Below are 13,322 nucleotides of genomic sequence, written 5' to 3' on the forward strand. Positions count from 1 at the left end.
TGCATCCTCCAACATCATGATCTCTCCTTTCTTTAGTTTTAAACGTGAAGTGTGTTTTCTGAATGACTTTTGATCCTCATCACTATCAAGTTCCTGAATTTCTCCATGCTTCTGGCTTGACTGCTTCATAAGCATGCACCCAATATATCCATTCCCCATAATACCACATTCTACTATTTGTTTCTATAGGTGAAGACTATGATATGCTACAAATGAGGCAATAGATTTCCTTGTCTTAAGATTTACTCTGAGATTTTTTCCCTTAAGGAGAAATCATGTAAATATTCTGCACCGGTCGGTCTTCCATCTGAAAGCGCCGCCAACCAACAAACGAAAAGCCTCACCAACGTGCGTCTCGACGGAGACGGACCTCAACAGACCTTCTGGACGCACAGACGACGGCAGTCGAGTTACCGCTCGGCCTTCCAGCAAATTGTCAGCCCAATCGGTTTCCGGCGAAGGGGAAGAGACGCACTGTCTCGATGAAGAATAAGTTGCATCTCGACGAAAAAGAGGTACATGAAATTTTATTTTTTCCGCGTAACTTAGGTCCGTGATTGTTATTATTTTGCCGAGTGACCCCGTCTCAGACGGACCAAGATCAGCCCAGCAAAAGAATGCGAACCAGACCAGACCGAATCAATTTATGAACCGAATCAGACCGGACCAATATTTTTTTTGGGTGATTTTTTGGGTATCCCCACCAATCTTCTTTTCGTCATGTCAAAGGAATCAATACTAATTATTCATGTGCAATCCGAAAACTCTGGTTTTACAACCAGCGTCACTCTTACAGAAGTCAACTATGATGTATGGTCCCAGATCATGGAGATGCAAATTGCAGGATTTGAAAAACTCGAATATATTATGGGGAAAACACCATCCCACAAGAAACGGATGCCTCTTATGCGAAATGGTATGCTGAAAATAAAAAAGTCAAGGGGTGGTTGTTAACTTCTATGTCACCAGATATTATGAAGCGCTAGATTCGACTGCATACCACACGTGAAATATGAAATGCTCTGGAAAAAGCTTTCTATGATGGGTCAGATAAATCACAATTATTTTCATTGAATCAGAGAGCTTTCTCCACCAAACAGACTGGTCGCCCTTTATCAATGTATTATGGTGATCTTGTGAAAAATTTTCAAGAACTTGATCATCGTGATAGGATTATAATGAAAGATTCTGATAATGTTATCGCTTATAGAAAATCCGTTGAAAGATTGCGTGTTCATATTTTCTTAAATGGATTGGATGCATAATTCGAAAAAGTACGTGGCAAAATTCTCAGAAATGACCCAAAATTGGATCTTGAAAAAGCCTATGCTTATGTATGTTGTGACTCTGTTCGTAGAACCACTTTAAATAGTGAAGTTGATCGTGTTGAGACATCTGCAATGGTACCAACTGGTCCTAACAGTGATCAAAATCGAACATCAGGATCTCAGAATCATAGTTATGAGGTTGGAACAACCAAACTAGGGCGCATTTGTACTCATTGTGGTGAGACTGGGTATACAGAGTCACGATGTTGTGAACTTATCGGGTATCCAAAATAGTGGGATCCTACCAAAGCGCCTCGCAAACGAAACTCCAAATCAAATAATCATGCTTCTGTTGTAGTAGCAGAACCTTCCACCTCTCACACAACTGAGGATGCATCAGTCTTAATCGCTATATATGGTAATGTTCTTAATACTTCTGCTCCTAGTAGAAATAGTGAATGAATAATTGATTCTGGTGCTACTGATCATATGACCTTTGACAATCATCATGTTAAAAGTATGAAACCATCTAAACAACATATCGTATCTACAACAAATTGTACTCCATCTCATGTTATTGGAGAAAGTTCAATCACTCTCACTGAAAATCTAAGTCTTGATTCTGTATTAGTTATTTCAACCCTCAATCATAATCTATTATCAGTTGCTCAAATAATTCGTACTTTGCATTGTATTGTTGTTTTTTGGCCTAACCTTTGTGTTTTTAAGGACATCCGAACTCAGAAGACAATTGGGTATGGTATTAGAAGGGGGAAACTCTATTACCTTGATATGTAGCCAGAGAGTTTTCATCAGTTAGCCCAAACGTTCTCCATGAAGAATAAATCTGCAGATTCTAACATTTGGTTATGGCATAAACGGTTGGGTTATTCATCTTTTGGTTATTTAAAGAAATTGTTTCCTACACTTTTTGAAAAATTATCTATTTCAGATTTTAAGTGTGATGTATGTGAATTGGTGAAAAACCATCGTGTTCCATTCCAAATAAGCATGAATAGGAGTCCAACACCCTTTATGATTATTCACTCTGATGTGTGGGGTCCAACAAATATAGTCTCTTTTAGTGATAAACGGTGGTTTGTTTCTTTTATTGATGATCACACCCATATGACTTGGATTTGTTTAATGAAGTAAAAAAAGTGAAGTTAGTTCGTTGTTCAAACAATTTCACAGAATGATAGTCATTCAGTATCATTCTACAATGCGAATTCTTTGAAGTGACAATGGTGGAGAATTTGTGAATCGAAGTTTCAAAGAATATCTAGATGATCATGGTATTACTCATCAAATTACTTGTCCATACAACCCTCAGCAAAATGGGGTTGCAGAGCGAAAGAACTGCCACCTTCTTGAGGTTGTTCGTGCTTCCTTGTTTGAAGCTCATATGTTGGCTAGTTACTGGGGTGAAGCCATCACAACTGCAACTTACTTTTTTAATTGAATACCCTCGAGTATGTTACAATTTCAGACTCCCTTGAGTGTTCTTTATAAAACCATAAGTTCACCTGTTGTGCCGAATCTGCCACTTAAAGTTTTTGGGTGTGTAGCCTTTGTTCACCTTCATAAGTCATTGAGACATAAATTGGAACCCCGAGCTCTCAAGTGTGTTTTTGTTGGTTATGCTCAACATCAGAAAGGTTATCGTTGTTATCATCCTCCATCTCACAAATTGTATGTCACTCTTGATGTGGTATTTCACGAAGATAACATGTATTATTCTACTCCAAAGTCTTTAATACAGGGGGAGAACAAGATTGAATTATTCTATTTTTTAATTAATTAAACTAATGATTTTTATTTTTTTTAAATAAATTATTAATTTATACTACGTAAAAATCTATCTTATGTCATTAATAAAACATTTTATTTATTTATTTATTATGTTTATTAATTTTATTACTACATTAAATTAGTGATTTAATAGTGGTAATTAAAATATTGTTAAAGTAAGCAATTGATAAAAAAAAATTATTATATTTTTATCATTAATTAAACTAATAATATTTAAATTTATATAAATATATTATTAATTTATACTTCATAAAATATATCTTATGTTACTAAAAAAATATTATATATATATTTTAATTATATTCATTACTGTTATTATATTTTACTTTTTATTTATCTATTTTATAAATAATTAGTTCAGCAGTTAATTGTCACACTTAATTATTATATTAATTTAGACTAAATGCAATTTATCTTAATTTATTAATGAAATATCTTAATTTATTAATTATTAATTAATATATTAATCTATTTTAATACCCCTTAAGTGATATCCAGTGCACTTTACATCTACCACGCCAACACTTATATTAGTTCATTCACTTCCTACTTTTTATTAATCTATTTATCTTAAGTGATATCCAGTGCACTTTACATCTACCACGCCAACACTTACACTAGTTCATTCACTTCCATTTTAACACTTTTACTTTTACTTACACTAGTAGGTAAAGTGCACTAACCCCCAAGTAATTCCTTTTCACTTTCACTTTCCCCCTCAAATGGAGGAGGATAGCCATCTACCATATTAATAAATATGATAGAATCATAAATACGAGTAATAAAATCTGTTAATTATTTGATAATGGGGGGGTTAGTCAACAAACATAAAATTTGAAGTTCATCTTCATCTCCTGATTTAAATTCATTTCATTCATCTGTATGAACTTCATCTTCGAACTTAGTGTGGACGAGTTCATGTGCACTAGAAAGCAGTTTCAAGTGTTAATGCCCCAAAATGAGAAAAATATGAAAAATAAGAGAATTAGTAACTTGTAATGGATGTTTTTCTTTCCTCTAATGTGATTCCAGATGAATATGAGAATGAGAGGTTTAAATTTTTAAGAAAAAGAAAAACTAACTAAAAAGCTCAGGTCTGAAATTGTTGATGAGAGGCCGTTTTTTCACCTTCTTCCTTCACAATTCTTATGGCTACATATAAATTCAATAAAACAATAAAACAAATCAATAGATATCTTTTTAATAAGAAAAAAAAGTCAAAAGGATTATAGAAAAATCATTTTTTTTCTTTGATTGCACCAATAGTCCCTTAAGTTGTGTAGAAAAGAAACTTCTCTGTTCAACTAAGATTTTATAGCATTTATCCCACAAAAGGGAAAAAAATAATTTCAAGTAAATAAATTTCTTAATACTTCAATAGTAAGCGACTGGACTAATTACCGATTAAAGGGAATTTATCTATCAATAGAAAGAAAATTTTGATAAAAATAAAACAATTTTTCTGTCATATATGTTTTTCTACAGTGATAAATAGCCATATTCTTATACTCGGTCATGAATCACTCTAAATCCGACAAAAGAACAAAAGAGCTTGCATACATATATTCAAGAAGATTCTTATTAATCTATTTCCCATACTAATCAGGTCATTAATACATGTCTTATTATTTACCCTTTTCATTGGAAAACCAGAAACAATAACTTCCCTCTTTTATATTGCTTGCATGGGGGAAGCAGATTCCTATGAAGGGCACAAGAATTGACATGAAAATTACAACATGCCAGACACAACAGTAACGACCAGATGCTTACTGGGTCTCATATTCTACACCTTTTTGCTTCAAATCTTCTTGATATGAATATGCACCTGAATCGAGTGCAAATAATAGTGAAGAGATCCAATGCTGACTTCTTCAATGAAAGACGAGGTTGTGACAACTCTGGTCACAAGGGTATGCACAGTCTATCATATTCACTTCAGCTTGGTCAAATCACCGACAGCTACAACGATTCTCTGCAGTCAACAAATTTCAGATGTTTGTTTTTCAATGAGAATCTGAGAGCAAGATAGTGACAGAGTTTTGAACCAAAGCACTCTTCCATTCTTTTCTTCCCAGACTTGGTGAATGAAAATTAAAATAGATAGAGTATATTGAAACCACACCCATAAATTGAACAGTTTGGCCATGGCTGCCACTTGACGTATCAGCTCTAAGTTTGATAGAGGGAGGGAGAGACAATCCTAATACCTTGTTCTTGATGACAGGAGGATTGTTGGCAAATCATGTGTCCTACCTCTTGTAAGGACTATGAACACTACCTATCTCCACATTGGTATGATATTGTCCGCTTTGGGCCTAACTCCTCCTGGATTTGTTATTAGGTAAAAAAGGCCTCATACCAATAGAGATAGTGTCCACACTTATATATCTATGATCCTCCCTACTTTTAGTCAATGTGGGACTTTAGTTGTATACCCAACAATCCTCCCCTTGAACAAAGGACTACTGTGCCTCCCCTCAAATAATCATCCATCCGTTCACTCTCTACCAACCAAGATTTTTCACTCCAATGCGTTGGAAGCACATGCCTTACATGGAGTACCACCTGTCTCGAGAGCGTGCTCTATCCAGATCAACTCCTCTTCACCGTGTTGGGACCTGGACACGTCCATGAAGAATTCAGAGCACACCACCTGTCCAATAGACCACATCCACAGATCCCTTTGCGATCTAATTCGAGGCCCACCACCTTTGTCCGGTAGTTAGAGGATTCATCCACTATGACTAACTTTGGGGCATAACTTTGATACCATTTGTAAGGACTATGGACACTACCTATCTTCACATTGGTATGATATTGTTCACTTTGGGCCTAAGTCCTCCTGGATTTGTTCTTGGGTTTTACCTCAAAAGGCCTCATACCAATAGAGATAGTGTCCACACTTATATATCCATGATCCTCCCCACTTTTAATCAATATGAGACTTTAGTTGTATACCCAATACCTCTCTGATTGGCAATGGGCGAAACATGAATTTATGAATAACCCATTTTGCTTGGACATTGAGAACCCTTTAATAACTGAAAGCATTTTATTCCTAAAATCTGTTTTAGAAGATAACACCAAAGCTTCAAAGGCTTTTCGAGGCCAATTATTGACATAAATGACACTAAAGTACTAAGGTGAATAACAGTGAAAGAGAAGTACTCAGGAAGAATCTGATTTGTCCTGGTGTGCACTTTTCATAATTTAACTTACAAGCATGTCATTCACCATGCGGATCAACTGATGGTGGACACAAACTAGCTTGTACCTGGAAAGAAAAACCGAATAAGAAACCATTCAAAACATAAGCAGCCATATTCAATAAAGGATCATTCAAAATCTACAAAAGTTTACCTGCCAAACATCATATGCAACATTCAGAAGAAAAAGTGGGGTCTTAATATTAGCCACCAAATTTTCAGGGAAGAAACACTGCAACAAAGTTGGAACCACATCTATATGTTTTTATGTGAGAGTAAAAGAGAGAATAAAAAAGAAGGATGAATTTACAAAAGTTGGATCCTTATGCGATGTACAATAGGATGGCAAGAAAGAGGTCTATGCATATCAATTCTCATTTATTGTGCTCCTTTATGATGATCCTCAAATATTTGCAGTTAGGAAAGTCATTTGTTAGCGAGAAGCAAGCACCGAATCAAGAGCCTTGGCATAATTTAAACCAGATTCCATAACTTAAACCGTGGAGATGATTTTTGGATTCATCTTAGTCATTTAGATGATTCATCAGGAAATGAACTGAATAATGCGACTGATGTTCATCTCCTGCGTTAAATTGACTAACCCCCATATCGATATTGTAAACTTGGACTTAATTGATTGATTTAAATTTGGTTTAACTAAACCCAATCCCTCTTTCGAGTTAGATATACAAAAGATTCGGCTTAGGGTCAAAACCCAATCAGATCCATCGGTTCAAGACCTAGCTAGGTCAAGGGTTAAAACTAAATATAGAGTGTCAATCCCATTCTCCATAATTAAATACAAATCGATATGTAATTCCGATTCATAATGAAGGCCAATCGGATTATCAACAATGTTTGAATATAATTAAATCAATTTAAGAGAAAGAAGTTAATATCAAATTACATATTAATACTAATAAAGTATAATAAATATGAATAGGATTTGCATACTCTAATCGATTATATTATAAGGGTATGTTTGTGTAAATATATTGATAGTTGTGGAATTTGAACCATAGCCCTAAATTATTTTATTCTTCATTCATTTATTATCTCATAACATTTATATTAATATTTATTTTAATTTTAATAATTTTCAATAAAATTAGTAGTATTAAATAAAATAATTATCTAAAGGAGAAAAAGTTTGATTAAACCAAGGTTGGTGGACTCAAACCACCTTCGCCATTAATTTTTGACTCGGTGTTCTTCAATCTTGATTTCTTTTGATGCGTAGGCGTGGCTCAGCCGAGTCATATCACTCAGTAACACGCCATTTACGCGAGTCAGTCAAACTATGGTCGACTCGCTAGATATGCGCTTCTGAGTTCTTATTTGCTCACAGACTCCTGTCCTGACCGGTAACCGGAAAGTACACAGGATTTCCTTCTATATTTTGCTTCAACACGTCGACGACCTTTCCAAGCACCCAGTTTTTCCATCTCTGCAAATGTGTCCATCTTCTTCTTCCCGCAGAGGAGGGAAGGAACCACAATAGAGTCACGGAGGCTCTGGTCTGAACTCACCATGCAGTTGAAATCCCTCAATTACTTGATTCCGATGCTGGGTGTCGCTTTTCTACTCCTCTTGCTTTCTCACTTTCTCGAACTCCCGCTTCCGGCCTCTTCCTCCCCATCTATACGAACTGCGAGTTCTTCATCTGGGTTGTCGCCTATTTCAGATTTTGGGCAGAATGATCCATTTAAAGACTTGTTGCTGGCGTTTAAGAAATGGGATGCTAAAGTGGGCTGCCTGAATTTTAAGGAAAAATACAAAAATTGGACTGCGGATGTCTCTGCATTGCAAAAGATCGATAGAGGCGATTGCAGGAGGATGAAGACGGCGCATGTGAGTGTGTTGGTTAAAGGGTGGACCTGGATTCCTGATAATTTGGACAATTTGTATTCTTGTCGATGCGGATTGAGTTGCCTCTGGACCAAGTCAGATGTTCTTGCTGATAAGCCTGATGCCTTATTCTACGAGACTTCTAGGCCTCCATTGCAGGTGATTTCATATTAGACTGTTTTATTTTATCTGTATCCGTCTTTTTCTTGGGCATTGGCTATTGTCTGATGGATGATTTAGGAGAGATAATTCAAACCGTGATTCTGGTTGCAAGCAATTTCATGTTTTAAGGGACACTTTGTCGCATTTAGGTATCATGCTAGCTTTGGTTCGAAGTCTTGAGCCAGATCGAACATTGGGTTCTGTATGTTATGACTTGCGGATCAAGTCCTGAAACTCTTTATATTTTTATTTAGATGTTAAATTACTCAAATTTATTAAAAAAAATTAGTCATTCTTTTCTGTTTCGAAGAGATTTAGTTGTCAAACTTTTCTTCATTTTTGTGAGGAGAAGATTTCACACTGGCTTTGGGCAACTAAACTAATCTTGACATGCTCATGTATCAGTGGTAAAGAGGAACAGCTCTCTTAATAAAATGACTCTATCACCTTGAACAAACATAGGAAGTGATCTATTTGTGTTGGTCATATATGGCCAGTAGCAAGCAAAAAATCACAACTTATGTATCATTTAGCTCCTTTCATGAGCATTGCAATCAAAAGAGAGGACAATGAGCTGTTGTTGCGGTTAAAATACTCTCTCTGCATTTCAAAGTATTGTGCTTTATATTAGCAGTGTGCTGTTTTGAGTCCCATTTGTTTGGCAATTAGTACTCCTCCAACTTCAATTGTTTATTGTCTTTTTCTTTACATCTTGTTAAACACATCTAGAGCCCCATAGAGTTACCATGACCCATGAGTTCTTCAGTATCATCATGTCTTTGCTAATTTTCACTAGAATCATCAGACAATGCCTTCTATTAATTCGCTGTTTATTTGTGCTATTACATCAGCAGGGAGAACTCTATGAAAGTAAAGAAGAAAGATTACAACCAGAGAGTTATCTATCTGCCACAACAAGGGATACAATAAAATGGCCCCAACTCAATTTTTGTCTAGCTACAGGGCATTAGTCAGCCGATGCACCAAATTTATTTCTCTATATAAAATATCTGGAGCTTCTAATATAATCTAATAATCATATTTATTTCAATCAAGTAGTGCCCTATTTCACCTCTAACACATTGGATGATGATGCTTCCTCACTGCCTCCTTACATTCAAGCTACTAGTGCTTCTGGCCTTGAAAGTGGACACACAACAAAGCCTTTGGGTCTCCTCTTAAGCTCCCCAATCCTGCACGACCTGGATTACCAAACGGAGACAATTCCATATGATTCTATCTGTCCAGCTATTTTCAACTTGTCTTTAGGCTATTGAGATAGTCTGTTGTTATAATTCATCTTCATCTTTTAACTTGATTTGTGCCGCTTATAAACTGAAAAATCCTTGTGGCACTGCAGTCAAGTTATTATTTTTCCATGTCTCGTTAGATCAAAAGGTGCTTGAGTATTTCAGAAAAAGAAGTTATTCTCTCTCATATCTCTATATTAATGGCACTCATTTGGTTTATTTCATTTTAGCAGAGCAAAGAAAGTTGAACAAATGCAAACTATTACTTATATGGTGTTTTGATGTTTGGCATGCTATAGCATTTTCTTGTAGCTTATGTACTAAATCTGTTGGAACAAGCGGGGGGTGGTGCGGGGTGGGGGTGAGGAATTTTTTTGAAGTAGCACTTTTCTCTTTCCTTTATTCTTTATGATTTTTCTATATGTTAATTTTTTTATTATCCTTGTTAGAGAAATCAACCTCATGTTTCTGACTGCAAGCAAGTTTATCCACTAGTTTCTTTTGGATTGCTGATATAGTTGCATTTATTTTTCGTTGGCGATCTTAATTTTTAACTCAACCTATTCTGTTAAACACTATTAGTCAGTTGTTCTTGGCAAATTGATTATAGCTACAAGATCATTTTGAACAAATTTTTTAGGTTTTCTTGCTTTCATTCATTTTTAGTGCTACAGCATTCTTAAAGATATCCCTTTTGTTTGCCAGAGAAGAAGTGGAGATCCACTCCGTCTGTACATGGATCTCGAGGCTGGAAGGAGAAAGTCAGGCTTTGAGGATATTTTTATCAGTTATCACGCTGATGATGATGTCCAATCAACTTATGCTGGTGCTCTCTTTCACAACAACCGGAATTATCATGTATCGTCTTACAAGAATAATGTGAGTCAGGAAATCAGCCCATTGGAATTCACAAAACCAGGATTAACCTAGTTTAGTGTGTGTAATCTTTCTTGTAGGGTGAATACGACAACCCATGTTGCCTGCTGTTCTTATGTTTGTTAACCAAGACCTTTTGCTCATGAGATCGGATTTTTGAGCTAGGGCACATCTTTTCAGACTCAGTGACATGCTGAACTTGTACATCTGACTTATGTATGGGCAGCTTGGGTTTGTCAATTGGAAGGTCCTACTTTCATTAGGTTTTTAACTAGAATTTAAATCAGTGGCTTCATGCTCAACTGTGCAAAGACGCAATTCCGGAACTGAGGAACATCAGCTTCATGAATTTCCTGGACCTCCTCTGCCCTCTTGAGCATCTATTGGACAGTGTTCTGCCCTACTGTCATCATTTCAATCTGTGAACATATCCTTTTATTTCATTTGCATTCTTATTCCGTTCCATTGATGTCCTCATTCTACTCTGCTTTCTTTTCAGGACACTCTTATTTACTGGTCTTCATCAAGATGCCTTGCTCACAGAAACAAGCTAGCCAAGGAACTCCTTTCCATGTTACCACACCACTCTTTCGGCAAGTGCTTAAATAATGTGGGTGGCCCAGATATGGCCATTGCTTTCTATCCGGAATGTGCGAATGACATAAACTCTGCACCAAACTGGTGGGATCACCTCCACTGTGCCATGTCACATTACAAATTCGTTCTTGCCATAGAGAACACTGCGACAGAGAGCTACGTAACAGAGAAGCTCTTTTATGCTCTCGATGCCGGCTCTGTGCCAATTTATTTCGGAGCACCAAACGTGTGGGATTTTGTCCCTCCAAATTCTATTATAGATGGGAGTAAATTCAAGTCTTTGGAAGAATTGGCTTCACATGTGAAGGCTGTGGCCAGTGATCCTGTTGCTTATGCAGAGTACCACGCATGGCGGAGGTGTGGAGTTTTGGGCAACTATGGTAAAGCGCGAGCCCTGAGTCTTGACACTTTGCCATGCAGGGTGTGTGAGCTTGTTAGTATGAAAGGTGGGAAGAATGCAAGAACATTGTGAAGTCACCATTGACTGTAGTTTTCCATGTTGTATCTAATCAAGGCCACGAAAGGAAAGAGTAGGAATTGACATTTCAATGTTACTTCTCTGTTTTTCTATTTATAAAAAACGATTTTTTGAGGTATGATTTTTAGTTTTTTGAACTTCTTTTTATCATCAAGGAAGAAAATGGAATAAGCAAAAATTAAAGAGAATTGATATTGGAAGATCGCTTGATAATGGTTTGATCTGGAATGAGTTGCTCATCCTACTTTCAATTAATATTCAACCCAAAGTTCCTTCGGGTCTATGGATTTGGTGAGCCGTCTGTTCTTCTGGATTGCTAATCACTTTCACAGAAATCTGAAAGCCAATAACACGGAAATGGACATTGACCCGACTAAAGCATGGTTTCTGACTCACACTCCGGAACTGATTCGATCACACGGAAATCCGAGTTAGATTAGATAGCCCGAGTCTCGGCAGGACATGGCCATTAGTGGAAATCGCCCAAAGCCGTGGATAATTGTCTTCCCAAGACTGACTCAGCAGCCTACGAATCCAGGGAAAGTCCACCCGCCCAATCAGAAAATCGAGGGAAAGCCTCTACGAGTGTAATTGGTCTGTAACGGAACAGAATAAGCTACTCTACGTACTGCTTCCACCATTGCATACGAAGCGTCCTCTTCAAAGGCTTGAGCTCAGATCGACCCAAAACGGGTGGTAAATCAGCTCCGAGGTGTAAATTATGTCTAAAAATTAGAGTCGAATTCGAACCCAATAATTTTAACCCATTAATATTTATGAATTACGATTTTTGTCACCTCTGAGCTTAATCCGACCTCTGAGCGGACAAGGTGATGAGTTCTCACCTTTCGCTAAAATTAACCACAAAGGGCCAAAGCCGAACGAAGGCTGAATGATGAGCTAGAAAGAAGGAAGAAACCCACGTAGAAAACCTCGCGCTATTTGCCCAGGACGAACAAGGTGACGCCATTGAAGGTGAAGTCGCTGATCAGGACAAGACTCAAAGTTGCAGACCCGCAATTTTTAAGTTCGAATCGTACGAGCAGCTGCGCCTGCTTTAAAAATTCCCGCGTACCGCTCAGAAGCTCAACTACAGTGCTTACCTTGTCATAGCAAAAATAAATCTAACCTTGTCCGTCTCCTTCAACTCTCTCATTCTCAGGCGTGTCGGTGACCAAGAGGGAATATCGAATTATAGATCCGTTTGGTGTTATATAACCCAGTTTCGTTGCATTCTGGAGAGGGTTTTGCTTGGAGGAGCTTCCACCTGCAGTCTCCAACCCGAGGGTTTCTCAGTTTCATTGAAATTGTGGGAGAAGAGAGGGCATGATGTTGGATCGACTCAGCCCAAGCCTGATGTTTGTGGTTTATACACGTTTTGGTTAATAGTTTATAGGCCGAGTCGAACCAATATCACTTCCTCTCTTACCCTCCTCATCTCTGTGCAGCTTTTCGGTTTTCAATCGACGGCGACACAGGTATCGCGATATCATTCGTTTACAGAAATTTTAGCATTTTCTTGCATTTAAAGTACAGATTCCGTTCTCCGTGTTGAAAGATAGTATTATCTTCAACCTCGTCTTCATCATTATAAGAGTCTTCATTGAATTTTATATTTGCAAGCATTTTGCCACCAAATGCGGGTGGCCAATTATGGAAGAGAATCTAGCAGACTAGTGTATGTTGAACTGGATTCCGTTTGATGATTCAGTAATTCTGTTTGATGATTCTATAATTGTGTTGATTGGTTATAAAATTCATGTTTTTAAAGTTTAAATGACGATCAAACTGACCCCTCTTTTATTCTGAGATAATTTGTTTC

The 13,322-nt window shown here is 37.0% G+C and overlaps 1 protein-coding gene across 1 annotated transcript; it reads left to right on the forward strand.

Moving 5' to 3' along the window:
* Window positions 1–7,654: 7,654 nt before the first annotated feature.
* Window positions 7,655–11,619, forward strand: LOC137959976 (alpha-(1,4)-fucosyltransferase). The gene is made up of 3 exons (XM_068807414.1): window positions 7,655–8,296; window positions 10,255–10,428; window positions 10,925–11,619. The coding sequence occupies exons 1-3, from the start codon at window positions 7,820–7,822 to the stop codon at window positions 11,492–11,494; spliced, it is 1,221 nt and encodes a 406-aa protein (XP_068663515.1). The 5' UTR covers window positions 7,655–7,819; the 3' UTR covers window positions 11,495–11,619.
* The last annotated feature ends 1,703 nt before the right edge of the window (window positions 11,620–13,322 follow it).

The sequence above is a fragment of the Aristolochia californica genome, unplaced genomic scaffold (genome assembly GCF_029961685.1).
Source record: "Aristolochia californica isolate CCGP_79_NKW_82.1479 unplaced genomic scaffold, dmAriCali1.0.hap1 SCAF_3, whole genome shotgun sequence".
NCBI lineage: Eukaryota > Viridiplantae > Streptophyta > Magnoliopsida > Piperales > Aristolochiaceae > Aristolochia > Aristolochia californica.

Bases quoted from the DNA above. Each gene is read 5' to 3' on its own strand.
- LOC137959976 (XM_068807414.1), top strand. From the start codon at position 7,820: ATGCAGTTGAAATCCCTCAATTACTTGATTCCGATGCTGGGTGTCGCT. The intron at 8,297-10,254 runs GTGATTTCATAT...TTTGTTTGCCAG, and splicing joins CTTCTAGGCCTCCATTGCAG to AGAAGAAGTGGAGATCCACT. The intron at 10,429-10,924 runs GTGAGTCAGGAA...CTTTCTTTTCAG, and splicing joins TATCGTCTTACAAGAATAAT to GACACTCTTATTTACTGGTC.